Genomic DNA, 27,444 nt, shown 5'->3' on the forward strand with positions numbered 1-27,444 from the left:
ACGTCGCCTCGCTCTCATTATGTTCAGATCCCAACTGGAGGTGAAAACCTCAGGGATATTATCGTCGACATTATCCTCTTAAACAGTCGCCATTATTAAGCGCAGTAATCATTCCACGTACGTATAATATGAATTCTATTTACAGGCTGAGGACATTCATAAGCTCCCATGAGCGTTCCGGATCTGTGTGCGGCGCCGAGCGACGATGTGATCTGGGGCAGTTTATTTCAATCTAACACAGTCATTGATCAGTCATATATAATTAACACTATTACAGACCCATCATTCTGAATGGAGGGTGATTCTGCGGCACATGCTGTGGCCGTGCCAGACAGATAATTATGAGTCCAGTTTGTCATTCTGATCGCTGCCAGGTTTGGATGAGTACACACTGTTGTGGATAATATTGAATGCACTTGAAAGAGGGAACGGGCGAACTGGCAGCCTCCTCCGAGAAGACGCGCCGCCTGGCTGGTGAGTGAAGAGGACGGCGGCCTCCATCCCAGTTGCACTTTGATGGCAGTTGACTTCAAAAGGCTCGATGTGCTCATTACTTTGTCCAATATTGCTGCTTCGGTGGCCAGGCCTAAAATCACGGCCCAGATCCCCCCCAGCTGTGTACACGCATTATTTTAGTTTTGTTCAGTGAACACACAACGTGCGGATATCAAGGGAGCCGCGTCTTTAACAGATCCCGTGACGGACTGCTTTGCATCCAGCCAACATCTTCACGAATTGACGTCACGGCTGATTGCACCGCTGCTTATCTTTCCCCTTTTCTTCTGGACGTTTGACATGCATCCACATATTCATATATTTAGTCGGGGGGGGGGGGCTTGCCTCTGTTTTGTGAGTAAATTTACTTAATCTCTGCAAACGCCACCGGTCTGGCCAGAGACCAACGGAGCAACACCCAGAGCTCGTTAAAAATGTTTACCTTGTAGAAAGCCATCTCTCGTGCAAGGGATTATGTCGAACGTGAATATGCTCAATGTTGGTATCCTGCATCTTGTCGGGAGGTGGGCAGCGGACAACTGTGACTCAAACAAGCCGAAAAAAGTCTTCAAGTAAACATGTTCAGCCTTAACGTTTGAGGGAACGTATAGCAACTGTCTCTGTAAGTTCTCGACTTGGAAAGAAAAAAAAAAGAAAAATGGTAATTTTCCCATCCAGCGCCTCGCACTCTTCAAATAGCAAATGTGCTTGCTATGGATGGCTTGGTCTTAAAATGAGGTGTGTGCTGGAATATTGAAGTCACATTGCTATTTAAAGGAAATGAAAAAGCGATTCCGGTATTGACTGAGTAAAACCAGCTTTTTAAGTAAATAGCACTCTGTTTTCTGGCTATTTCAAGGGCGCGAGAGTCCCGCGTGTGCAAAAGAGGGCGGCTCGTGACTCTGGTACCCGCTGATCTTTACGCACCTTGTGTCAAACCTTCGAGAAGCTGAAACCCGTCACCATTTTCTCCCGACGGTTGCGAAGAAAGGGTCCGCAGTTTCCACGCGTTAGTGCATTAATTCCGAACAGAACACCACAAGCAAAATAAATCAATGATGTAGATTTAATACAAAGTGAAGGGAAACAATTTGTATGCAGGAGCCACAAGGTTGAAGGCTTTGTGCTCACGGTCAGATACTTCCTCTCTTTATTTCCCACTCAGACTCTTTTTCTTTTTTGCCTGTGAGAATACACCAACCGACAGTCAAAAGACAAAAATATCATTCCAATGAGTCATCAAAGTAAATAGCTCCGTCTGAGCCGTTTATGGGGCTATTTCCTCTCTCCGAGCGTATCTACATCAGGATCTCTGCATGCATCACTAAAGTTGCGTCGTGTGCACATTACAGTTGCCCGTGTGACGACAGTGATGTCTGAATTTACTCATTCAGCGAGTGGATGGTGGATTCACGCCGTATACTTTGCCTAATGGCACATGGATAAAGAGTTGACTGTATCGATTGATACCTTTGCTGTGTACGACCTTCGGCTCCCAAAAAAAAAATTAAAAATAAAACAATAGGAATATCGCCATGTCAATTTTGAGTAACTCACTATTTGTGCATTATGAATAGGGAGTCTACATTCATCTACTGCATTGACAGTGACTCCAAAGTTGTGCAAGACTCACTTAGAGCGGGTACATCAGTAGGTATACATACACTGTGTGCGTGTATATTTATATATATATATATATATATACAAGCTCCATTTAACCGGGGCGGAGAGGATGATGCGCCCTTGCTGTGGTCAGAGTATTTCCCTTTTCTGATGAAAATATTTTTTTATCGCCGTCGTGTGGGAGCGAATTTACCCACATTCATAGTGATTAAAGCTACTTCACCAGCAAGACTGAATAAAACACATCGAATAAAATGCCTTTTAAAATGTAATCGAAGCAGAGCTGTCAAGTTTCATGCATCAACGGTGAAGCTCACACGATAAACTCTGAACTCACACTGCAACACAGTTGGTCCGGAAGGGAATTTTATAAAGAAGTGAATTTTAGTTGATGGCTAAACTTCCTGTATTTTCACATCGAAAGATATCAATAAAAAATAAAAAATGTTCAGTTCAGGGTCGGCTACGGAGAGGCCGCCTGGACGTCGGAGGAAACACAGGGTCACACTCACAACCACATATATGGAGAGTCACTAATAAACAAATAAACCAACAATAGATTGAACAACACAGAATCCCGATATCATAAAAAAAACACAGACAAAAACGTCCGGAATGCAAAAACCCATCATTAAATAAAAGCCATACAATGAAAGTGAGATCTAAGAGGCAATTTACTGAAAATATTGGATAGTGAGTTTTAAATCGCAACAAGAAAAACCTTGGGATTATGTTACTGCTAAAAGGAAACAATCTGAGGATTCCAAACCGCCAGGAGAAGCCTGACTGCTTGGGGATTAAAAAAAACCCAACAAGGAGTCAAATCTTACAATCAATTCTGAAAGTCACAGGAAGCCAGTGGAGTGCAGCGAGGGTGAGTGTGACGTGGCTCGTTTCTTCAAGAAGCCCCGCGGCACGCTTTGAGGTGAGCTGTATTTGCTTTAACATTATATTTACTGATTGCAGAGTAAAGTGAATTGCAGTAACCTAATCTGGATGAAATAAAAGCGTCAGTTCAAAAGGACTGGACAACCTTGTTGACCCGGACTGGCCGACAAAAAAAAAAAAAGAAAAAGAAAAGACAAGGGTACACAAACATGGGGGATGGGATGACCAAAGAAAACATAATACACTGCACTGGATCAACACATCTGACCTACTGTGGACTGGAGGTGGGAATCTGAGACTACACCACCAGGGTGGCTCAATCCCAGGACTCCTGGAGGTTGTAGGAGCGCCCCTGCACACTGGAGGAGTGAATATTGGTTCCATTTGAAGTGCTTCAGCTTTGCCCAGACTTTAGAGGAACGTGATTCATATGATGAGGTTTTTATTTACAAGAGGGGGAAATAATCTGGCTCTCTTGTTGTGTCATTCCAGGCCGCATAATCCCCCCCGTCTCTCTCTCTCTCTCTCTCTCTCTCTCTCTCTCTCTCTCTCTCTCTCTCTCTCTCTCTCTCTCTCTCGCTCTGTGTGTGTGTGTGTGTGTATTTTCCAACAGTTGTGGGGTCCAGAATTTAAGCGGCCACTACACTTATGAGGAACCCCCATTTCCAACTGGTGTCATGGTGCGTAAAAATTAGTCTGAGGTTAAGGGTGAGAAGGGCGTGTGTGTGCGCGCGCACATTGAGATTGGAGCTTTGATACAGATGTTTCATCTCTCTCTCTCTCTCTCTCTCTCTCTCTCTCTCTCTCTCGTGAGTATGGATGGATAAGTGTTGCGCACACGCGCGCGCGCGCACGCACACACCAGCGGTTCTCGTCCTGCAGCCTCCTCGCGCCGCACACTCCGCTGTCATGCCTGCGGACGCGTCCACCCCGCGCTGAGAAACCATGCGCCGCCAGCTGAACGGACCGTGCGGGCTTTTCGAGGGACTCACCTGTAGATTTGCGCCTTCAGGATGCCGCATTTGACCAAACCTCTGATTTTACTCCTATGTCTGTTCGTTACCGGGGAGTGCCGTAAACACGGCCACCGGGTGCGGAGATGGACCGGCACCGTGGAGACGCCAAAGCACGGCACGTAAGTGTAAAAAAAAAAAATTGCAATGAATGAATGTATGAATGAAGAACACGTGGGAGTGTGGTGAACTTTGCGGACAGACAGAGCTGTTTAATAAAAAAAAAAAAAAATGTGGGTGTGAACTCTTTGACGGTGGACCTGAAGGGTAAAGGAGCTCAAACATGACATGATGGCACAACATCACTGACTTAGTTGATTTCGTTCACCCCAGCTGGAAAGGTCACTTTATTGATATAGACACAATGGAACTGAAAAAAAAAATTTAATAAATCCACGCTTTGCGTTTATTCTAAATTAAAACGTGTGGAATGAAATGTGGGTGTGATTCAATTCCAGTGAAAGCGCAGAGGCTGGAGTGGACCTGTTGTTGCGTCTTGGTTTGGAGCTGGTGATTGAGGTTTTCTCTCTCTCTCTCTCTCTCTCTCTCTCTCTCTCTCTCTCTCTCTCTCTCTCTGGCTGAGTGGTTAAAGAAGAAGCAGATCACGTCTGAACTTTGTGCACAAGGTTGTTCATCTTGATTATTTCCCCCAAATAATTTGAATGAAATCATACTCAAGTAGAATTCACAACATGCTGTCTGCCTCAAGGTGGTTCCTGCGTAAAGTCACTCACGCTCGTCTTCATTTTTAACCGATGTTACTTGAACTGAAACGATCAATGCTCCATATATTCATTTTTAATTACCCCATTGTCTGAGAGATGTGTTTTTAAGGTAGCTGTTGTGTACAGGTGAATAAAAATGAATGCATTATACTGACAATCTAATCAAACATGGTTGAAATATACATAATACTTTGTGGCGATAGTACTTTGTATTTGGTGCACTGGTTGTCACGCTCGCATCACAGTTAAAAACATGGCTGGTTCTAGCCTTTGAGAGTCTTTCTGTGTGGAGTTTGCACGTTCTCCTGTGCATTTTCTCACCACAGTCTAAAAAAAAAAAAAAAAGCCAAACAAAACATGGATTTGAGGTTGAGAGGTGACTCTCATCTGACCTTGTGTGTGAATTATAGTGTGTCTGTGTCCCTGTGTTGGCCCTGTGATGGCCTGGCAGTACCAGTTTGCATCCTGTCTTTGCCCACCCTCGGATGGGATTGGCTCAAACCCTCCTCCTCCTTGATAGAGCCGTCGAGCAGATGGATTCTTCTGGTAGAGTAGAAGCACATTTTAAGCGACGCTACATTAATTCTACTTGAGCACAAGTCAGTCGAACGGGAAAAATCACAAAGTGTGTAACAAATTTATTCCAGTTATTGTGGAAGCTGTGACCATCTCGAGTACAATATCGACTCCAGAGAGGAAGACTCTCAAAGCGAGGTTTTATAGTTGGTACTTTAGGGTGTAATTAAACAGGCTGTTGATCAGCTACATGTGGATATATTTATTATTTGTGGATTTAAATCACTGGTGGAGAGTCAAGGTTGAATTTCCCCCCTGAGGGCAATCTAGTGTCTGTCTATCCATCCATCCATCCATCCATCCATCCATCCATCTATCTATCTATCTATCTATCTATCTATCTATCTATCTATCTATCTATCTATCTATCTATCTATCTATCTATCTATCTATCTATCTATCTATCTATCTATCTATCTAATAGGATATTTTTCACTGTTGAGGAAAGTGTAACCTGAAACATTTTGTGTATCATACATTTTCAGTCCATCTCTGCCACGGTGAAATGAATTAGAAAAAAGACATTCACAAATGTGAACAGACTGAAATTCAGAGGTTGAAAGTCATCCGGTAGTGGAATACAATTTCTGACCTTGCTGGTCTTGTTTGGTGTTCACAGTCTTCAGGAAAAAAACAAACAAACAAACAAACAAACAAACAAAAATAAAAACCCAGCCTGTAACTTGAGACTATTTGAGCTCTTTGGAGAAAGTTTAAGATAGAAAAATTAGTGTTGGGAAAAAAAAGATGTTGCAGATATGTGTAATTACAGGCTGTGGGCGAGAGGACAGGAGGAGATCGGCCAGTCAAATATGCCATGGCCCAAAGCAATCTGCTTTACTGCCTATCCTAAACTCATATGCTCCCATCTCTGCTGCAGATGCTGCTGTGAGTGTGTGCTGGGCGCAGGATATACAACATACTTCTGCCTTTCAGGCAATGTGGATTTTTCCCACTCACAAACAAACTCTTTTGCCCTCGTCTGCTTTCATTGCCTTTGGTGGTGGGGTGGGGTGGGTGGGGGTTTGGGGGGAGGGGGGGATGTTTTTTTTTTTTTTCTTGGTTTTTTTTTCATACATCAGTTGGGTGCAAAAAAAAAAAAAAAAAAAAATCAAGCTGTGATTTTAAAATCGGACCAAAGCAGCACGCTTTGGCTTCACAATGCAGCCGTATTACTTTGCGGAAAACGACCAACAAGCGTTTCTAAAACAGTATTGTGTAAATTCACCTTAACAAATCCATGGAGAGTTGTAACAGTGGCCACTTAAACCATCGCCTCACTGTGATTATTTGCTGTCGGACTGACCTGAGGTCACACTGTGACAACTGCCTTCTGGTTTTGTTGCCTAATTTTTGAGAACTTTTTGACTGTTTGGCTGTGACAATGGAGGATAAGAGCTTTTTTTTTTTTACATTTATTTTGCTGCAGACTTTTCAACCAAGCCCCCCCCCCCCCCCCCAGAAAGAAGACGTTCAGTAAACAGAAAATTTTAATGATCATGTGAATTATGGTTCATGTTTTTCAGAAGGAAAAGAGAATCCAGAGGCAAAAAAAATTGAGGAGGAACGGATGTGAAATGTCAAGCTCTCTATTTAGAAAAAAAAAAACACTTTCTGTAAAATCAATAATTTTCTTTTTCACAGTAACATGCGAGGAAACATTTTTGTTAAGTGCACAGCGCCGTCTGTGACTGACTGAAATATTCATCGGGCAATTGAACACATTTTATTTTAATTATGTTTTACATTAGATAATAGGTGGTATATTAATTCATTGCACTCTATAGACACACACACACTGCGTGTTTCCTTTCACATACTGTAGACGTCCCAAGTAATTAACCTCCGCGCGGTTTACATTCTCGCTGATGATTCTTCGGAGGACTGCGATACTGAGTTAATTGCTGTGAGCCACACAACCGAGGCCTTCAGTGGACCCGAAACCATTGGATCTTCTTCGGAGAAATAACACTCCTTAACCAAAGTATATAAACGGATGGAATTTTCTTTCGGGGAGAACGTATATCCTTAGTCTCAGAAGTGACTGTTGGTGTCATTTAACTCATGTTCACCAGTTTGACATAAGCTGGCTGGGACTCGGATAAGGTGTTTTTCTTGACAAATCCAATCGATGAACACCCCTTTTTTCTGCATTTTGAATTATCGAGGATCAATATCCTGTTGAAATATGCACTCCTGGTCCGACTCCACCCTTTGGGCAGACGACCGCACAAATCCTCACGCTCTCTTGGATGTAAGAATTCACATCTAAAGCCAAGTGGTATAAGCCGTTCGGTCCCTGGAGCTGCAACACAAGCAGAAAGTCCATCCTTGAATGTGACACACAGACGTCGATCCTAAATGGAGCCGAGGTGGGGGTTTGTTGGATATTTACGAGTTTATTTCAATACTACAGAGCCACTGTGTACGTCTCCAGCGTAAGTGGAACTTGTTTGAATCCTGAGTGTGATACATCTTGAATGGAGGATGCTTGTTATTGTGTCTGCACACACTGTGTTCAGATGTGTATTTTTGGTGGGTTAACTTCAGTTGAGTCGCAGCCAAGGGCCCCGAGGGCCCTGAGGGCCCGTGACCATGTGCATTGCGGTTGCTCCAGCTCCACCGCAATGTGGTGGGATGGTCGATTGGCCCATGCGCTCACCCTAGTCGTCACAGGCCCAGCGGGGTGGAAAAGAAGGGTGAGTGGGGTAAAGGGACCGCAGCGGCACATGCTCCCACACCTGACCTGAACTGATGTGACGCTGCCAGCTTTCAATTAGTTTTTTTTTTTTAGAATACTAATGTATTGACGTTTCAGATTTCTCTAGTGGAACGCGGTGTCCCGGCAGACTCCATTTTGTATTTTCCCTCTTTGTGCTTCGCTTTTAATCTCCTAAAATCCCAAACACTCTGACTGCGAAATGTTATCTTCCTCCAGCTCCTTGGCAAAGAAGCCTCCAGATGTGACCAAGTCTCGCAAGTTGAAGACCGAACACCTCCTCAAAGTAGATGATCATGACTTCACCATGAGGCCGGCATTCGGAGGTAAGTGTAGAAAGTTAACAGCACAGTTTTTTTTCAAAGCATCATCAAAAGAAATACATTTCCCTTCAGCCTTACGGATGTTTACATTATTCAACGGCACTCATTCATCTTTTTTTTGTGAGAAAAACTGGGAGCAAAAGCAACCTTTTTTATGTATCTTTAAATATCTTTTATTTTATCACCATCAACACCATTTTAAACACTTGATAATCCTTCGAGCGCCTCTTGTTTGACTGCGTTTGGGATTTCGACTTCGACGAAATGTGTTCATAGTTCCACTAAACAGTGTCAGAGCGGATCTATGGACAGGCCGGAGGCCAGAGTGACTCTTGAGCTTACATAAACAATTTTTACCTCGCTGCAGCTACAGAGACGATAGGGAATCAGATTAATTGCAGATACAGTTAAAATCCCGTCATATAAACACTATTATCTACTTAGATTGGACAACGTTCCACATCACACAGGGATGGTGTGGTTTCTTCCCCATCAGACTCCGAACAAGAAAAAAAAATTTTCTTTGGTGTTTAATTTTCAGAAGGAGAACAAAAAAAAACCCGACAGGCTTCTGTGTAAAGCCGGCTATTGTGTGCAAAGCATGATGGGATAGATCTATTAAAAAATTTTTTGGACTGAATTAGAAGATATTCCCACACATCAATCTTTTAACTTTATGCGCCGTTAACGTAAACGGGACCATCTGATCTCTGAATCGGAAGGAATTCATTGACACTAACGAGAAATGACCACGTAAACGCAGCTATTGCTCGCAGCGCAGCCACCGCGGCTGAGAAAGCCTTTGCTGCTTGTGTGTTTTTTCGTCGTGAGACTCCACATCCAGCTACGCGATCGCTGTGTTTGCCTCGTTGTCCGGCTGACCTGCCTGTCTGCTAGATGCTTATTTTTTTAATGGAGTGCACTGTTGAACCGCCTCAGAGACGCTTCTGAAACATGCTGCGATGCCTCGAGTGGGATCACGGACATCGACTCGAGTGGCCACTCAAGCCCTCCTGGAAAAAAAAAAAAAAAAAAAAAGACCTGTGACGTGTCCCTTTAATGACTGACCTGTGTCCCGTCCTCCCCACTCAGTGTTGGAAAGAGCAAAAGCAATTGTGATTACCCTAATCTTTTACAAATGGTCACGCCACATCTTAGCTGTAAAAGAAACAGTTCACTTTGTTCTTGGGTGAAAAAAAGAAATCTATACTTGAAATGGAGCCACTTCCAAAAAGTACAGGTGCAATACGTCTTTACTTTTTAAATGCTCCGAAATGTCAGGGATTATTGATCAGAATTACTTTTTTTTGGGATCATTCATGTTCATTCACGTTTATTTCTCCCTATTATTGATCAGGTCTGCTATCAACTATACATTTTAAGAATAAATACTGGCATGGAAAACTTGTAAAAGAACTGAACTGGACGGCATCGATTCACATGACCCCGATGAGACTCAACAATAACAAAACCCAAAATACATTTTAAAAGATATTACTACATATTTTTTTACTTCACCAATAGCTGTGTATTTGCAAGATTTTTTATTCTCACTGAAAATAGTGTTATAATGTGAAGAATATCTTCATATTTCTATTAACACAAGGACATTCAAAAGAGCTTTTTATTGTGTTTCTGACTCCCAAAAAATTTGCCAAAAAAGAAGAAACATTCCCTGAGATATAATAGATAACATATATATCGTCTCTTTAATGAAATGAGACACATTTAGGTGAATCTTTGGAACTGCTTCTTCCTAATTAATGTTCTATTTTCTAATATCCAGTCCATCATCCTCTCCTGAAAGTGCTCCGTGGGAGGCCTGCTCTTGTAAACCTCAGCTATAAACTATTCATAACTCTTGTGTAATCTTCTCAAACCATGAAGCGTCTCCATGTTACTCCCTTCACATTAATCCCACTCAGGCTCGGATTCCTGCGAACAGACTTTTTTTTTTATTTTTTTGTTCTTCATCCTCAAGAAAATCCTGCATGTAAAGTTTCTTCCCCCCCCCCCCCCCCCAAAAAAAAAACTGACAGTGTGAAAAATCTGCCTTTGTGGGCTTCGTATAAAAATTTCAGTACAGTTGAAACATTGAGGAGTTGTCACAAAAGACCAGGTTTGGGCAGTTTTCACGGCAGACACAGAAGCAGGAAGAGATGAGTAACAAGTGAATATAGACGGTGATGAAAAAAGGAAATCAATCAGCTTGTAGAGCTTATCTGTAGTACTTATTTACATTTTGAAATTACAGTTTGTTGTGTATTGACTGGGGCATAGAAAATCAAACATTAAATGACCCGCTGTGGCAACCAGCAGAAAGACATGTAGAGATTAAAATATTGAATTCAAACTTAATGAAATAATCAACAAAATGTGATTACATCTGCCGCGATGTCATCTCAAAAGCTTTCGTGTGCTGTAGTATGCAGACCTCAAGTAAAGTATCAACTAACCCCAGCCCACTCAGTCCTGTAATACCACTTTGCACCACCTGATGGTGTCGTGAGCAACATGTGCTGTCAGTAACAATTTTTTTTATTTTTTAGGCCATAAAAGAAAATCCCCAAACAAACAAAAACAACAAAACTGACTAACATCGAGTAATAATAACGCTAACTCGCATTATAATCACATTACCTTATAGACGGTATCCGATCAATCCTGTCAAGCAGGGCCACAGCTCAGCATTCCTGAAGCAACACACCCAAATCTCATCATCGAGCTCTACAAGTCTGAGGACAAGCTATTCATTACAATCAGGTGTGTTGACATGCAGGACACTGAGAGAGAGGGAGAGAGGGAGAGAGCGAGAGAGAGAGAGAGCGAGAGAGAGAGAGAGAGAGAGAGAGAGAGAGAGAGAGAGAGACAGAGAGAGAGAGACAGAGAGAGAGAGAGAGGGAGGGGAGGGAGTTTCATTACTTCAGTCTGATGAGATGATGAGGAGGAGGTGTGTCTGTTCAGATAGGACCAGAAGACCAGGAGAGATCCCCCCCCCCCCCCCCCACACACACACACACACAGACACGGAATGTGTTTTCAAGCCTCCAGGGGACATTGCAGTCCCTGACCTTATTTTTCTGCAGAGAAAGCTGAACCTTAGTTTGACCTCAAAACATCCTGCCGTCGCTACAAAAAAAAATTGTGTGATTTTACTCATGGGCACCTGATTTTTGTCTCCAAATCAATGACAACTACCTGTAATGTGAGCGTGTAGGTTTAGGTCTTCAATAACAATGATAAATGGATGTTTACACGCACACGCACACGCACACACACACACACACACACACACACACACACACACACACACACACACACACACACACACACACACACACACACACACACACACACACACACACACACACACACACACACACACACACGCGCACACACACACACACACACACAGTATACAGACACAGAAATGAGAAAATAATAAACAGGGACAATACTGCAAACCCTCCGATGTCACAGTTACATGCTGTTTTTAATATGTCACTGTTTTTCTGCAGATGAAATCAAGACTGCATTTACAACACTCATGGTTTACTAAATCACCTTTGCTCAGTTCTCTTGACCATTAAAAGAAAAGAAAATCAAGACTATACTGTTATCAATTCTCCATTATTAGATCTTCAGTGGGGCCAGAGTGGCGCTGCCGTGAGCTCTCTCACCTCATTGTGGGTTCAAGTCTGTGCCGGGCATTTCTGCGTGGAGTTTGCATGTTCTCCCTGTACATGCCTCGGTTATCTGAGTGCCCTGGTTTCCTCACACAGTCTGATTAATTGGTGATCATTAAATCGTAAGTGTGAATGTGTGTATGTGTGATTGTGTTTGCACTGGGATGGACTGCTTGCCCACAGGGTGTGGTACCCAGACATTGTCCAGAGTTATCTGGAATAGTTTGAGCCCACTGAATTGGATCAATTGCAGAAGATGGTCGGATGAATGTATTCCTGATATGTCAACACTCTCGCTTCACAGCAGCAATCACGAGTTTCAGCTCTCTGTCGATTGGTTTCCTCCCTACGCGTTAAAGACTCCAGTTGGATTAAAGTATTTTCCGGTAAGAGTTTGCGTGTGTTATATGCGGTCCTTTTTACACCATGGCTTTCATGTCGAGTTGGATAAAGCAGGTATAGAAGCTGGGTGGATGAATGATCGCATACCAGCCTACTGGAGTTGCTATTACCTGTGCGTTGTCAGTCTCAGGGAGGTAAGCACGCGAATAGGTGGCAGGAAAACTGTTGAATAAATGCAGTGACCCTCACAGGAAAGTGCTACTCCACAAATGAAGACGTTTAAAACGAGTGTCTCTAGTGATGAACAATGGTTCCCTAACATCTCACAAGGGCTAACCATGTGAATTTTATTTTCCAGTGAAGGTCAAGCTCGCAAAGGTGCTTTAACATTTTTTTCTATAATGCCATCAGTTGAATCTTTCGAAACCCCGTGGCTGAAATGTCCCTTTCTCGCTTTGTGACTAAGGTCAGGGCAAAAATAATCCCTGATCACACAATTACAACTGATGAGGAACATGCATACTGTGTGTACCGTAAGCACTCAAAGGCCATTACGTATGTATACGGTTTTACACATATTCAAACAGTTCTGGTCCAAGGTCAAACGCTCTGGCTCGTCGGTGGACAGAGGAGAGTAAGTGTGGCTAACGTGTGGGCTGTATTATTGCTCTTAATCCTCAGTAAAATAACACATTAAGCCTGTTGTTAATCCACGCAGAGGCGAAAGAGATGGAGGGCCCATCAGTCCGATCATTTCATGTATGGACTCAAAGCGAGTCATGTCATGATCTGGTAACGGCAAACCCAAACCACCGTGCGCTTTTTCAGACAACGTGGCGGCTTAGCGGGCGTAGTGGATTTACCGGAGGTCACAAAATCAAAGATGGGGGGCAGCTTCGTGTCGCGTTTCACTTTAACGTCACCTCTCTGGCTGCGGACTGCGGGAGCTGAGAATGAAACCTCGCGACCCACCCATTAAAGGACAACACCGCTTGCCTCCTGAGCCACAGCTGTCCCAGATTAGACAGCGACGTGCTTTTAATCACACAAGTGCAATTGGTGAAAGCAGATACGTGCCGGTGTTTGTCATTCATGTGTTTGCATCTCGAGAGCGACGCGCGGAAAGTCAAAACCAGCGAGTTGTGACGGGCAGGTTTTATCAGACCCCTGTAAGATGGCACTTTTTGAACAGAGACAAAATCTAAAGGTATTGAAGTGTGTAGCAGCGGTCCGTCTTGTCGATGCGAAGGTGTCGCTTCTCCATGATGTGTGTGGTTATTTTGTGCGGAACGTCGGCGCTCTGATGCAGCGTTTCTCGAACCGGGGGGGGGGGGCTGCAAAACATGAACATATGGGCCCCGCTGCCTGCAGAATTCCTGTGGAGATTTAATAAGCCGATGAGTTGAACTTTTCGAGACTGTTACATGCAGCTGATGACATCCGGCCTTTGGAATAAACCTCACTGATTTAATCACCGCCTGGAAGTTAGATGAAATATTTAGTTCAAAACATAAAAATTTTACTGAAATAAACAACATGATGTGAATAAGCAAGAGTCATGATGCCAATTTAAAAGCAATTCTGGTTTGTATTACCATTCTGGAGCAGAAATAAGGTGCAAAGTGAAGCAAAAGAAAGTCAGCATAATATCATAACACAAACTTTCCCATCATGACATGTTAACTCATTGCTGTGTTTTGGGTTTGAAACGTTCCTCTCTCCATTTACACAGAGAAATGACAATATTCTCATCGCCAATATAAATCAACAGATGTGGGCAGGTGTGTCTTATCTGGTTAGGGGGGGGAATCATCTTCCAATTGATCTTCCAAGTGTCCTTGGGCAAGAGTCTGAGCTCCAAGTTGCTCCCAAATGGCGTGCGAGCACTCTGCACGGCAGCCGACACTATTGGTGTGTGAATGTGACTGATCATGTAAAGCATGTTTGCAACTGCTGGAGCGGCAAACTGCGCTATGTACTCTAAGTAAAGTCCATTTACCACTTACATGGATGAAATGATTCTTGTCAGGCCAACATTTTTATCTCTTTCCTTCTACATGTTTTCATGTTCAGGCGTTTCTTGTTGGCTGAGGCAGGCTTTTTTCCCCCCATTTTAACAGGAAGGGTCATTAACAGAGAGCATCACTAAGAGATATTTAATTAAAGTGACAATAAATCTGCTTCTTTAATTTTTCCTTGATGGGAAGTTACAATTCAGAAGTTTCCTATTTCACGTGGTTCCATGAAATTGTACTAAAAGTGAAAAAGTACTACTGAACCTAAATCTGAGGCTGATCAGATAGCTGAGACACAATGTCATGACTTTAGATGAGAGGTCAGTAAGATAAAAAAAAATCTTTATACATGCAGTCAGAAGTACAAAATGTGGTTTGAGTGCAAATCCAGAGAATTTGCATGGAAACTGCCAGTCTATCCTGAGGGAATGCAAATGAGCAGAGGTGGAGTCACGGGGCAACAAAACAAACAGGAGCATGGACTAGGCCCGCGGTGTCAAACTCATTTTTAGTGCAGAGGTTCACTTACAGAACAATTTTATCTTGCGGGACGCTGCCGGATCAGTGGCATGACAGAATAACAAACACATTTTTAGTGACCTGTAAATTTCTCCTTTTGTTTCACTGCAAAGAGGTCTTAGTATATAATGGAAAGAGTCCACATTTGATTTGATATGTATATTTTTTTCTTAATTATACATCCCGCTGGTGCAAAATGCAGCTAAATGTTACAAAACCACCTAATTCGGGTCGTTTTGCAGCGCTTATGCATGCTTTTGAATAGTCTATGTCCACTACTATCACTATGGCTACCATATTTTCTTTGTCGTTTTTACATTTTAACAAAGTCATCCTCCCTGCCGGATTGGACTTTCTGAACAACCTAACAAGCACGGCCACTCAGCAGGTTAGAATCATTTGACGTGATAAAAAAAGGGATGTAAACCCATTAAGCCGGCACAAAATAAAACGTAATTGTAAGTGTGGACAACAAGTGATCGAGTGTCTTTCCCCACGAGTCGTTTGAATAGCGCGGCTCGATATCCACACATCGGAGCTGCTGCTCCAGTTAGATAACAGAATTCAATTAGAAGATTGTATCCAGCTTACTACATCAAAGATAACTGTGGTAATCCACCGACTCACTCTCACTGCTGCTTTATGTATTATCAGATCACTTTTAAATGTGTGCATAGTTAAAAGATTGGTGAGAAGCTGGAGTCCCTTCAGAGCTGTGGGCTTCTTTTCTTTTTTTTTTTTCTTCTTTTTTTGTTCTTCTCATGTTCCTAATGCTTGAATGTTTGCAAGCGCTGAGTGCTTGTGCCAATGATATGTTGGATTCACATCCATTCGCCAGAGTAGGGAAGGATTTATATGTGCTACAAGGTTGATTTGTGACCTTACAATCAGGTTAAAAATGTGTGTTTAACATCCAGCCCAGGGGCTAATGTCGGCCCGCCGGAGGATTCATTACAGCCTGTTGACCTTGTGAAAAATACAAGCAGGAACTTCATATTTTAAAATTAAAAGTGCTGTTTCCAGCTTATTCGGTGCGGATCGTACCGTTTTGGTCAAAGTAACGAACATGAGACAAAAATCGTGAGAGCTTAGGTGAGAAGTATTTGATCCAACAGTGAAAATGAGGATGAAATAAAAAAACAACAACATATATATTCACGTTAAATGTTGGAAAGACCTTGGCCAGCATCAGCCTGGAGAGAAAATCTGCGGCCGAAAATATTTCAGATCTTTCTGCAGAATAAAGTACCGTCAAGTCATCGATGCAAAGTGATTGATGAGAGAATGCAAACTGCAGATGGAGGATCGCTTTTTGACTGCGCTTTGCACGAGGAGGCTCCGATGGAAATGTTTACATTATTGCTTACTTTTCTTTTGAAATGCCAACTAAAACACGTCTAATTAAATGTAAACTTTCCCCACTAAAACAAAGGGAATTATTTGAAGTTCTTGTTTTTTAAAGGTTATTTGGGGTCAATTTCTTGTGGGTTACATTGAGCTGCCTTCGCAAAAATTTAGTTTGACTCCCTCCTGTGTTAGAAGATCAGATCATTTTACTTGAAATAAACACGTTGATTTTACGTTCATACGTTGTATTAATGACATGAGCTCATGTAAAATAAACAAACAAACCAATTTATGCACGGCTTCTTGTTCTGAGCGATGCGTCCTGGTGGATGGGTCAGTTACAACCAGCCACCATCTGGAGATGCCAGCTTAATTTGGAATACAGCTGAGCGGCGGGCTTTCGCTCGGCATAATACCCCGCCGCTCTGCCGAACGCCGAGTTAGCCTAGCCTAGCTTTTACGCATGCTAGGCCCCGCTCCAGCAGCGGCAAGCAGATTAAGCTGGCAGCGATTCCTCCTGTTTACAGCTTAGATTAGCACAGGCACCAATCTGTTACGCCATCAGACAGCTGTTACCCCACAAATGACACTTTGTCCCAACTGAAGAACAGACAGAGGAACGAGAGGAGGCGGCATTATAAACGGGTTTAAGCCCACTTCCAGAATAATTAGAGCAAGGTGCTTTTGGAAGTGCAGTAGATAAGTAATTCACTGGAAATCATTTTTTGGGATGTTGGTGTTAACCGGATGGGATGGGATGACATGGAGAGACGTTTTGGATGACCTTATTTCCAAATTGCGTCACTTAAAGGAGCTTTTTTTTTTTTTTTTTGTAGGTTTACATTTCTGTTTTGGCTTTTCCTTCAATTCAGTAAAAGTCGCTCTGTGTGATTGTCGCTCAGGTAGAGTTCAGGGGAATGTGAGGGCATCAACTTATGCCTTTCTGTGTAGTGTACTGTGAATCTTAACATAGCTCCAAGATCATTATTTTTAGAAGTATTTCTCTTGTCGTCCACAGTTTTCTCAGTATGACGTTCGCCTCCGGACGCCACTGGTTATTCATTTATTCCTTTCTCTACCTGTCAGAATTTCTGCATACAACCAAGTGCAGTCACTCGCATGAAGCATGACGTAGCAAATCAACACTTTTATAAAAGTGCCGCAAATATTTGTTCCTCATTAAATCCGAAGAAGGTGTACTTTAGCTCCAAAATGCATACGCCTTTTTATTTATTTATTTGGCTCATTTTCTTTCTTTTGACAATGAATTTTGTGGTAAATGTGCAAAAAAAACCATCTTTCTCTGATGACACCTCATTAAAGTTCTATTAGTTCAGGTGCAGCACTGCTCTAATAAGGAATGCTTGCTTAGGATGACACTTTTCCTCGGATCCACTTGACTTGAGTTCCCTGCCTATCTTCACCTCACGATGTGACACTGACTCGGATTAAACTGCACTCTGTTAATTCTGCTTTAAGCCTTAAATGAATCAAATGCACTGTCTCACCGCGTCTCAAACATTTAAAACAGCAAAAGTATTAACAGGCAGAGAGGGTGATTATGATTATAGTCACACACCGAATTTAAAGCGTTTTTTTCAAGAACTGATCTTAAGAAATACGCTTGTTTTGTGTTGTGGGCTGGTTTTATGAAACGATATGGAAGAAAACATGAACTTGACAGTAACATTCATTCTATCTAGCTGTGTGTAACCAACTAAGATTTTATTATCAGAATTTTGTTCTTTTTTCATGCTGCTTGTCATCTCGATGGAGTGACTTACATCTAGTAATATTGGTATAAGATAAATTCATCTTCTTTCCAATCTAGTTTTGACACCAGTTGTCATCAACGCGCTACATTGATTTGACTTTTGCTGAATAATTTGATTTGATTTTCGTTTCATTTATTTTACTCTTGATGTTATACTGTGTGCATAAATCCAAAACCTGAGGGAAATAAAAAGATTGAAAAATTGAAGTTCCGAAGGATGAAAGGGTGAATGATGGGTGGATGTGAAGTCTAACTTCTGACGTGCGTCCCAGAGCCCCTCCTCTCAGCTCTCACTTTATCGCCTCCGCTCTAATCGAGTTCACGTCAACTTCTAAAACATAAATGTTCCTACAATGTTACTGAAACTTCATTTGAAGTCAAAGTCAAAATCTCAACAAACTGTGCAACTCTTACAGCATAATCATGACTGGTAATCTCTGCTAATACTCTCTTAAACTGCGTGCTGCCTCAGCCTGGCAAAACATTAACTATTCATCGCGCATCTTCTGTCCTTCCTCATTTACCAACACCACTCCTCAGCTTTCAAATCCAAAAACGTCCACGCTCAGTCTCGACAAGACTTTCTCTTCCACACTTTTTGACCTTCGTCTTTCTCGTCGTGATTTATTGTACTTTTTTGTTCAATGAAATTTATTATCATATCAAGACATTTAATACAGCACAGACTGAGATTTAATAAAATGTTGAAAAAAAAATTAAAATCCAATAATTCATGCATGAGTGATGACGCAGAGGAAGGGGGGGGATCAATTATAATGATCTTTAAACGGGAAGAAACCTTGAGTAGAGTTAGAAAACATCTGTCTCGAGCAGTTTAGCGGTAGCAGTGAGAGAAAGAGAGAAAAGAACGGAGAGGATGATGTGATCTTGAAACACACTCCAGAAAATTTCTTCTGAGATTTCTGCACAAAGGTAGAAAGTGGAGAGAGCACAGACTATAGGAAAGAGTCATTTACAGAAACGGAAAGCAAACAGAATAGAACACTAGTAGAACAAAAAGAGTCTTAAAGCCAAGCCCTGAGGAATTCCAGGGTTATAATTTAAAAACTCATGCATGAATTTGCAATATGTTTAATTATTCGTTAAATTTAATATGCCTGGCCTCTCAAGTTGAGTGTGCTGGTTTTATATGACAACGATAAAATATATTTGAATCTTTGCCTGTTACAATCTTTGCTGTTGTGGCGAGAAACTTGGTAAAAACAGAAGCTTAATGATAATAATAGTACTAATAATGATAATGAATAATTTAAAATTTTCTGAGCCCCAGGCAGCTACTTTGATTATAGAGACAAAGGCTGGGGAGTCTGGCTAGTCATAAAACTTTTAAGTTTGCGTCACCTGGTCCTTCCCTAATGGTGACAGTGAACAGAAATTAGAATAAAACTGTGTTGTTTTTCTTTCCCACTCCCAGTTGTATAATAAACACAGATCTTAATTAGTGTCAAAAATAACATCTGCTCAAAGTATTTTCTTCATTAACAGAAGTTTATCTTCTTTAACCAGTGATAGCGTCGTTGTTTAGCGATGTGTATGTCCTGACACATTATTCCCTATAACCTTATTGTGATTTTAAAGGCTTTTCTCACAGATCAGATTTAATTCCATTCAGTTTTACTGTTTCGCCACAATTCCAACATAATAATGTCACAGCATTTCGCATTTTGAATAGAATACAAAGAAAGACTATATAATAATGCTTGAAGTAAGAAAAGAATTGTTTATTTGTCGCAGTGAAAATGGTTGTCTGCAGTCTCCTCATCCCTCAAGAGCAGTGGACAGCCATAGTGGAACACCCCGGGGGCATTTCGGGGTTAATGGCCTTGAACAAGGCTCCCCCGGTGGTCGCCTGTGAAGTGTGAACGATGTGATTTGAACCCCGACAGTCCAGTCACAAACTCTTTGTCACTCGGTCACCACTCCAACTCCCAGAAGCAGCCATAGATGACGGTGAATTGGCAAAGGCAAATTTCAGTTAAAACAACAACAACAACAAAAAAACAACCAACCACAACCATAAAAGACAGAAAAATAAGTGGAAAAAGTTGTTTAAAAACCTATAGCAGCTCAACTAAGTAAATGGTCCAGGGCACCTACTTTGAATTGTATCCCCCCCCCCAAAAAAATCTGAATTTCTTTTCACCCATATGCATTGACATGTACCATTTAATATATTATCAAGCCTTGGGCTGGGTGATTTGGCCCCCCTCAAAAAGCTGTGATTTTTTTCCAAGAAAAATTCGAGTTTCGATTAGATTTAAAAAAATTTTTTATTTCTCAATGCACTTAAAAATGACTGCAGACATCAGATATATTGTCAAAAGTGCAACTTTATTGCTGAGATTGTCCTCAGAGCTAAAATGCATATAAACATATAAACAATCCCAAAATAAAAAGTGAATGAGGCTCCGTCATTCAACAAAGAGAGAGAGAGAGGGAGAGAGAGAGAGAGCAACACCCGGCCTTGTTGATAACCTGAACATCATCCCAGCTGTAACGTGACGCAGTGGGCATTTTCAGCAGTTGTCTGAGAAAGACCTTTAATCAGAGCTGAATGGACCGCAGGAAAAATGTTCATAATCGAAATCAATTTGTTCCAAAACACTCAGGACTTCAGTGGACAGACATTCTCAGCACACAGCCAAAACATTACAGATGTGTGTGTCTGGAACAACTCTGCAAATGTCCTTGAGTGGCCGAGTGCTGCGATCTGGCTTGAATTCAATCAAACAAGACCTGGAAAATGGCTGCACGCTTTCAGCCCGACATCAAATGTTGGCAAGCTTGGAGGGATATGCAAAGAAGGAAGACAGGGGGGAAAAAAAAAAAAATCATTCAATGCAGGTGTGCAAAGCCTGATGCTTCATATCGCAAAACACTCAAGGCCGTAATCTCTGCCAAAGGTGCTGTACGCAGACACTGCGACACATCAATGCAATCTGATATTTCAATTCTTCCTTTGTAATAGAATTGCCCCCCAAAAAAACAACAACAAAATAAACAAATATATATATATACACACACACACACACACACACACACACACACACACACATATATATATATACTTCAAAGAAAACCAGAGTAAGAATATATTGTTATTGTATTAACGGTTTAATTGAATGTCAGGTCTGCATTGCGGGGAGATTTCATTTATTTCCTGAACGATTTTCCTGTAAATATAGAGCCTACGTATGTACAGTGCGGTTTGGCGTTTGCCTTGATATAGTTTTCATGGCATATGTTCGCACAAGCCCCGTGCGTAGCGTTCAGATTTAATAGACCCTTCGCAGATGTGTTACTCACTCATATCGTGTGCATTAACGCAGCCAAATGTAATTATAGAAGCTGGCTGTTTAACTAGCCACTGAAAACACGCCAAGCTGTATGATGCCTCTCTTCACTAGCCCGAGGACACAACATCTTTGAATTATAAAGATTAGGATTTATCAGGTCACAGGACGCTGATTAGCTTAACCTCAGGCCATATTGAATTAGAAAGCAGCTACATCTTTGAATCCTATATATATATATATATATATATATATATATATATATATATATATATATAGGTTGTGTCTTCGTTATGTAGGACCAAGAATCACAACCATAAAGGATGTTTGTTTCTTTTCCGTACACACACACACACACACACATTTACTGACTTTCTTAGTGTCCTGTTAATGGTAAAAATAACAATAAGAATATAAAAAAATAGTGCAGAATGTCATCTGCTGTGGGATCATCTCCGTCCTGACCTGACGTCAGGGATTATTAAAAAAGAAAGAAAGAAAAGGATTTCACTGCCGCCTCGGGCGGAAACGCACAATTCCCTGCATTGGGAACGTTGGAGGAAAACTTGAGTGCCACCAAACGTACGTCACAGCTTCTCATCCTACGAAACCCTTGAGTGCACAGTCATATTTGCGGTGTGACATTTTACATAATAATGAACCACTCCTCATCCTCACCTTTGAAAGACTCTTTTTATACCCCGATGGTTGTGTATTGTGTGAGCCAGAGTGGGGAGGCAGTTACATAGAGTGGGAGAAAGCGTCAAACTCAAAAAAATTTTAACAAAAAAAAGCTTCTTTCTTGTCGCCTGGGCCGCATTTCTCACTCAAGCTCATCATCTGTGACCGATCGAGCGCATTAGTTGTGAAATATTAAACTCACATTATTCGCCATTATACAACTTCCTCACTCTTTTGTTGCTGGTGTTTCGCCAACAGTTTGTCAGCGCCAGACGTGGCAAATTTGTTTCAGGCAAAATATTTCACAGTTCAAACCTTCAATGTTGATGTTGAGTTGAACTCTGCGTCTCTGCATTTGTTTTGCGTGGCAAGTATCAGAACTCGGTTGAAAAATAATTCCTGGGGGACTCACTTCATGAGAAACTGACAAAGTGCTTCTCCCGCTAACATTTAAAGCTCATGGATAATCCTTTTCTCTCTTTATTATGTCACTGCACTCATAAGATTCAGAGGATTCAAAAACGTTTATGTCAAATCTTCTCGGCAACAACATAACAGTGTCTTCTGGTTCCACTTCTGCGATTTCTCTGTGCTGACACGGTGTTTTCATCCGTCTTGCCATCTTGACTTACGCAGACCAGTCTGTGCTTGAGCAGAATGGAGTGGATATTTGACATTTTTAACGCGGGCTCGTCTTTTCCAAGAAACATGTCCCTCTACTCGAGATAATCCGCAGAACACAATGTCACCCGTCTTTATTTTTCACTAATGTCCCACAAGAGGACAGGTGGGTGGGACTTAAAGAAGAGAGGGTGGCCTTTATAAAAAAAACACACACACACACACACACACACACACACACACACACACACACACACACACACACACACACACACACACACACACACACACACACACACACACACACACACACACACACACACAAAAACAGACCACTGATTCGTGACGTCCATCATTCCCACAGCAGAGACCCTTTTGACAACATAAATAGATACAGTGATCACAGCTCGGTAACAGTTCTGAGGAGGTTTGGCTACGGACTGGTGGAAATCGGCATTAACATTTTGCGTGCTAATGCTGGAAAAGCTCTGAAAGCACCTGCTGGATGCTGTGAAGCTGCAGCTCAAACCCTCACTGACCGTGGACAGTCTTGCACTGGGGTGGGGGGGGGGGGGGGCGTCTCCACTCCACCTCCGCACTCAGACACCAGATGAAATGTGAAAAGGTGGCCACGCAGAAGCACTTCCTCCACCCGTCTGTCCGCGCTGGCTCTTGACCCTCTGACTCCAGCCTCGCGCCGCTCCCGAGCAGCTCCTCCAGCTCTTTTTAAAAATGCAGTCCGCTTGACAATCTCGTCCAGTCTCCGCAGCTCGTCCCTGCTTGCTTGCGAAACTTCTCCTGTCACACTCTGTCCTTCCACTCAACTTTCCACGAATCTGCTTTCGATTCACTTTGTGAACTGAAGCAATTAGATATGTGAGGCGATGCAAAGACTCCGGCTCTCAGACTGAGCTCGTCTTTGATGTATCCCTGTTGGGATTTTTTTTTTTTTTGCAATCTTCCCATCGTTATTGGATAGTGTCAGTCTTAACCTGTTGTGGAACATAGCGTGGACCGAAATTACGCTGAGACTGAAGACAGACGGTCTAATTAAAAAATGACATTTTGGACCAGAAATAAGACTTTCAAGGAGGGTTTTTTATATTTTTTTTCCTGCCAAACTTCATAGAAACTTTTGAAATTGACAGAAGCCCTGCTTATATTGCACTCATTTGATGCTTGCTGTCATTCGCTGAGGCTACGGCGGTTCACTCGCAGATCAAGTGGGAATTTTTGACACCGACGCTTTCAGGATCTATAGACGGTTTCAAAAGGATGGATTCATGAAAATCGGCAGGGGCTGTTCTATTTCCTGAGTGTGGAAACTTAATGGCCTTTTCCTCTCTTTTAAAGACTTGAATCACTATGACTTCCGCCGAATCGATACTCGTATCGCCGGGCTCAGTCACACGTCTTTAACTTGTTTTGATCAAAACGCATTGCGTATAATTGACGGCCCCTCTAGTTTTATTTCTATTTCTTGAGAGAGTGACGGCCCTGTGTGGCGCCTGTTTGACACCTGATAGTCGGTGGGTCCTAAGCAACTGCATATCTCGCTATTGTCTAAAAATAGTACTACCCCCACCCCCCACCCCTTTACTGCTACTGAGCCTTTACTTCAAAGAGCTTTCCTTTTTTTTTTGCCTGTGATTGCGACATGCTGCTCCGACTACGGAGACCCAGCTCACAATGATCAATCAATTGTTTCTGAGTTTAATCGGAGCAGACCCGATGTACCTTCACCTCAGAGTAAACCGTGCCATTTGTGTGCGAGTTTGCCGTCGCCCGTGCGGACTCGGCGAGTTCAAGTTTGCCACGAGACACGCGCTAACACAAGGGTTTCCATGGCGATGGAGTTCTCGACACTGCGGCTAACTTTAAAATATGGCCTCTTGCTCTGAACAGTCTTTTATGACTTTCATATGTGAAACTGAAGCTGCTCAGAACACAACAACATCTCTAATTAGTCATTTTTAGAACAACTGTATATGAACAAACAGGTTAAAAATCACAATATAATTGAAAAGTTAATTGTTTTTTCAGTTTTCTTTACTCACGGCACACAAACTCACATCTTTTCACTGCATGAATTATGTATTTTGGATTGATATGATAAAGAACAAAACAAAGAAGGTGCAAGATGATTTAGTTTAAATGTAAAATATATTAATAGAATTATGAGGAAATTTTACTTCAGTGTATTACATTTTTTTTGGAGACGAATGTAACTAATGTGCAAAATAACCTTAAAAGATTAATTTACTGTTGCATCACATACACAATTATCCACCCACAAGTGTGTGTTGAGTTGTTTTTGTCACATTTGGTTCAGTTTAGTGTCAAGCATGATGTTTTTTTTGGTGGTGGGGGGGGGGGAGGGGGGGTGAATTTTCTAATTAATCTGCAGCTTCTGTTTTCACTGCCAGTTTGTTTTCAGGCTGTTTGTGTTTGTATGCTGTTGATGTCAGAGAGGATGAATGAATGGGAGGGTAAGTTGTTTCACCTCTGTTACTCTCAGGGTGTAATTTGTCATGAAAGCAAATGAGGAAGACGGGTGTCTTTAAAAAACAACAACAGCAACAAGTGTTAAAACAAGACCAGCAATGTTATCTGTGCAACTTTCTCAGGCAGAGTGAAATCCTCTGACAAGCAGCCAACCTCAGCCTGGTGACGTTATCGTCACATGAGAAAATACTGGTGAATACTGATGTGAGTTTAACCATGTGAAGTGTGAATAAGTGCAGAGTATGGGGCTTTTAAATGCAATGATTATGATCATTTTCTTGTACAAGTGATCTGGGAACGTTCCTTACAGATCCAGGCATACTGGATCATACTGGAGAGGTCCTAATCAAATCTGGACCGCTTTTAGAATTATTCTTAAATTGATTGGTGATCAATCAAGCTGGATTCTGACATTCACACTTATGGAACGGTTCCAGTTTCACGGGCTTCATACAGCAGAGCATGTGAAAGAGAACACCCAGGAGATGTAGAACAATTCAGGAATGAATTATATAAGTATCAGACTGGACAAGGATCGAGAAAACGGTCAGATCTGGATGCATGGAAGAGGACCTCTCTTTGTATAATTAAACAGTCTATAGTCAGTATGAGAAACAAATCTGAGTAGAGATTTTGGAAAAAAAAATCAACTAACCTTTAGGCCAGAACAGCTCAAACCGTGACAACAACACCGAATTTATCTTTTTTGATTTCTCTTCTGGCCACTAGAGACTGACCCAAAGTGCTGGTTTTCCAACCTCGGTTCACGAAGCCTGCTGATTGGAGGCCAGTCAGTTTTGTCTGTCAAAATTAGATTCTCACATCTTGAAGAAAAGATCCACTTTGTCAATGTTAAACGTGATGATCTGCATGTGATACTTTCCTTAATAATTCATGAATCAGAGCGGTGGCACTGCTGCGAATCTCAAGATTTTACTCTCCGGTGAATAAACTATCAGTTCTTGAGGTCCCATTTATACATAATGGAACCATAAGTGCTAGACTTTGATAACGCCGCTCCAGTAAGTGAAAAAAATAATCCTAAACACAAAGATCCCTCCACAGCCTCCCATCTGAGGGGCTTTGGTGACTCTAATCTAGCATTTAGCATCTCTGATAATCTCTTTGGATTACAGACTATATAGAAAAGTGATGCAAAGTGGTTCAAATCGCCTGTAAATCTTCCCTCCACTTTGGCCTGAGCTGTGTGTGTCAGTGTGCAGGCACTGGAAGATATGTGACAGGGTCACATGTAATGCTGGCTAGAGGTCAGGGGTCATGATAATAATAGTGACGAGAGTAGACAGGGAGGCCGGAAACAAAAATATCAGGGTGTTCACAATGCGTCCGTTTTTCACCTTTGTCTCACCAAAGTAGATTTATTCAGATTCATGCTGTTCCCAGTTGGGGTCTTTTTCACTGCCACTTGAAAAAAAAAAACCAAAAAAAACCTCTATTGAAAAGCTGCGGAATATTAATAATGTAGATGGAAATGAATAATAGACTCTGATGCTTCTGAGAAAGTCCTTGACTTCAAAGTTCAGTCTCTCAGTTTCCTTTCTGCCGTTTGTTCAGTGGGTTTGTCAAACAGCTCGATGATTACTTGTGTTTGCTGTGGCGCTACTGATGCCTGTGAGGTGGTTCGCCTCAGGGAGAGAGCAATTTATTACAAACACTCACATCACTGTAATTAAGTAGTGTTACTTGTGCATTCGTGAGGATTTTCTTAAGTATTCTTTGTCTCATGGTGAAGTCAAATTTAAACATGATCTAACTCCTTATTTCAGGTTGGTCATTAGTAATACTCAAAACCTTTTTGATCCAATAACTTCATTCTTTTACCAGAAAGCATCCCACTATATTTTGTGTACTGTTTTTGTAATAATCTTTATTTTTTTGTCAGATTGTATATTTTTCATACACATATGAATTGACTGCTACTTAAAAGGTGAATAAATTCTAGTTATAACTTATACTTTGAATAGTAACTAATAGTTATTGAGTACTTTGTACTGTAACTTCAGCATCTTTTAATAGTACAACAACGTGTACATTTGTATACAACCAAACTTAAAAGATCAAACGTTTATAAAATTTCAGCTACAGTGTAATTTTAATGTAATTTGGCTGAGAAAAACACTTTAAAGATCTACTTTTTATGCAGGAACACCATATTAAATACTTGCTATTGACAATGCAAATACATAACACCTTGTATTTGAACACAATTTTGCTAATATTCGTTGCAACCTTCAAAAATATCTATATTTGTCACGTG

At 41.6% G+C, this 27,444-nt stretch overlaps 1 protein-coding gene across 1 annotated transcript in view; it reads left to right on the forward strand.

Annotated features, from left to right (window-relative positions):
- The first annotated feature begins 3,710 nt into the window (after positions 1–3,710).
- gabrr2a (gamma-aminobutyric acid type A receptor subunit rho2a) overlaps positions 3,711–27,444 on the forward strand; it is a 42,990-nt gene continuing 19,256 nt past the window's right edge. The window contains exons 1-2 of the mRNA XM_080480769.1: positions 3,711–4,141; positions 8,259–8,365. Coding sequence (XP_080336895.1) covers positions 4,020–4,141; positions 8,259–8,365 — 229 coding nt within the window. The 5' untranslated portion in view covers positions 3,711–4,019. The remainder of the gene's footprint in view (positions 4,142–8,258; positions 8,366–27,444) is intronic.

The sequence above is a fragment of the Lipophrys pholis genome (genome assembly GCF_963383615.2).
Source record: "Lipophrys pholis genome assembly, chromosome: 14".
NCBI classification, from domain to species: Eukaryota; Metazoa; Chordata; class Actinopteri; order Blenniiformes; family Blenniidae; genus Lipophrys; species Lipophrys pholis.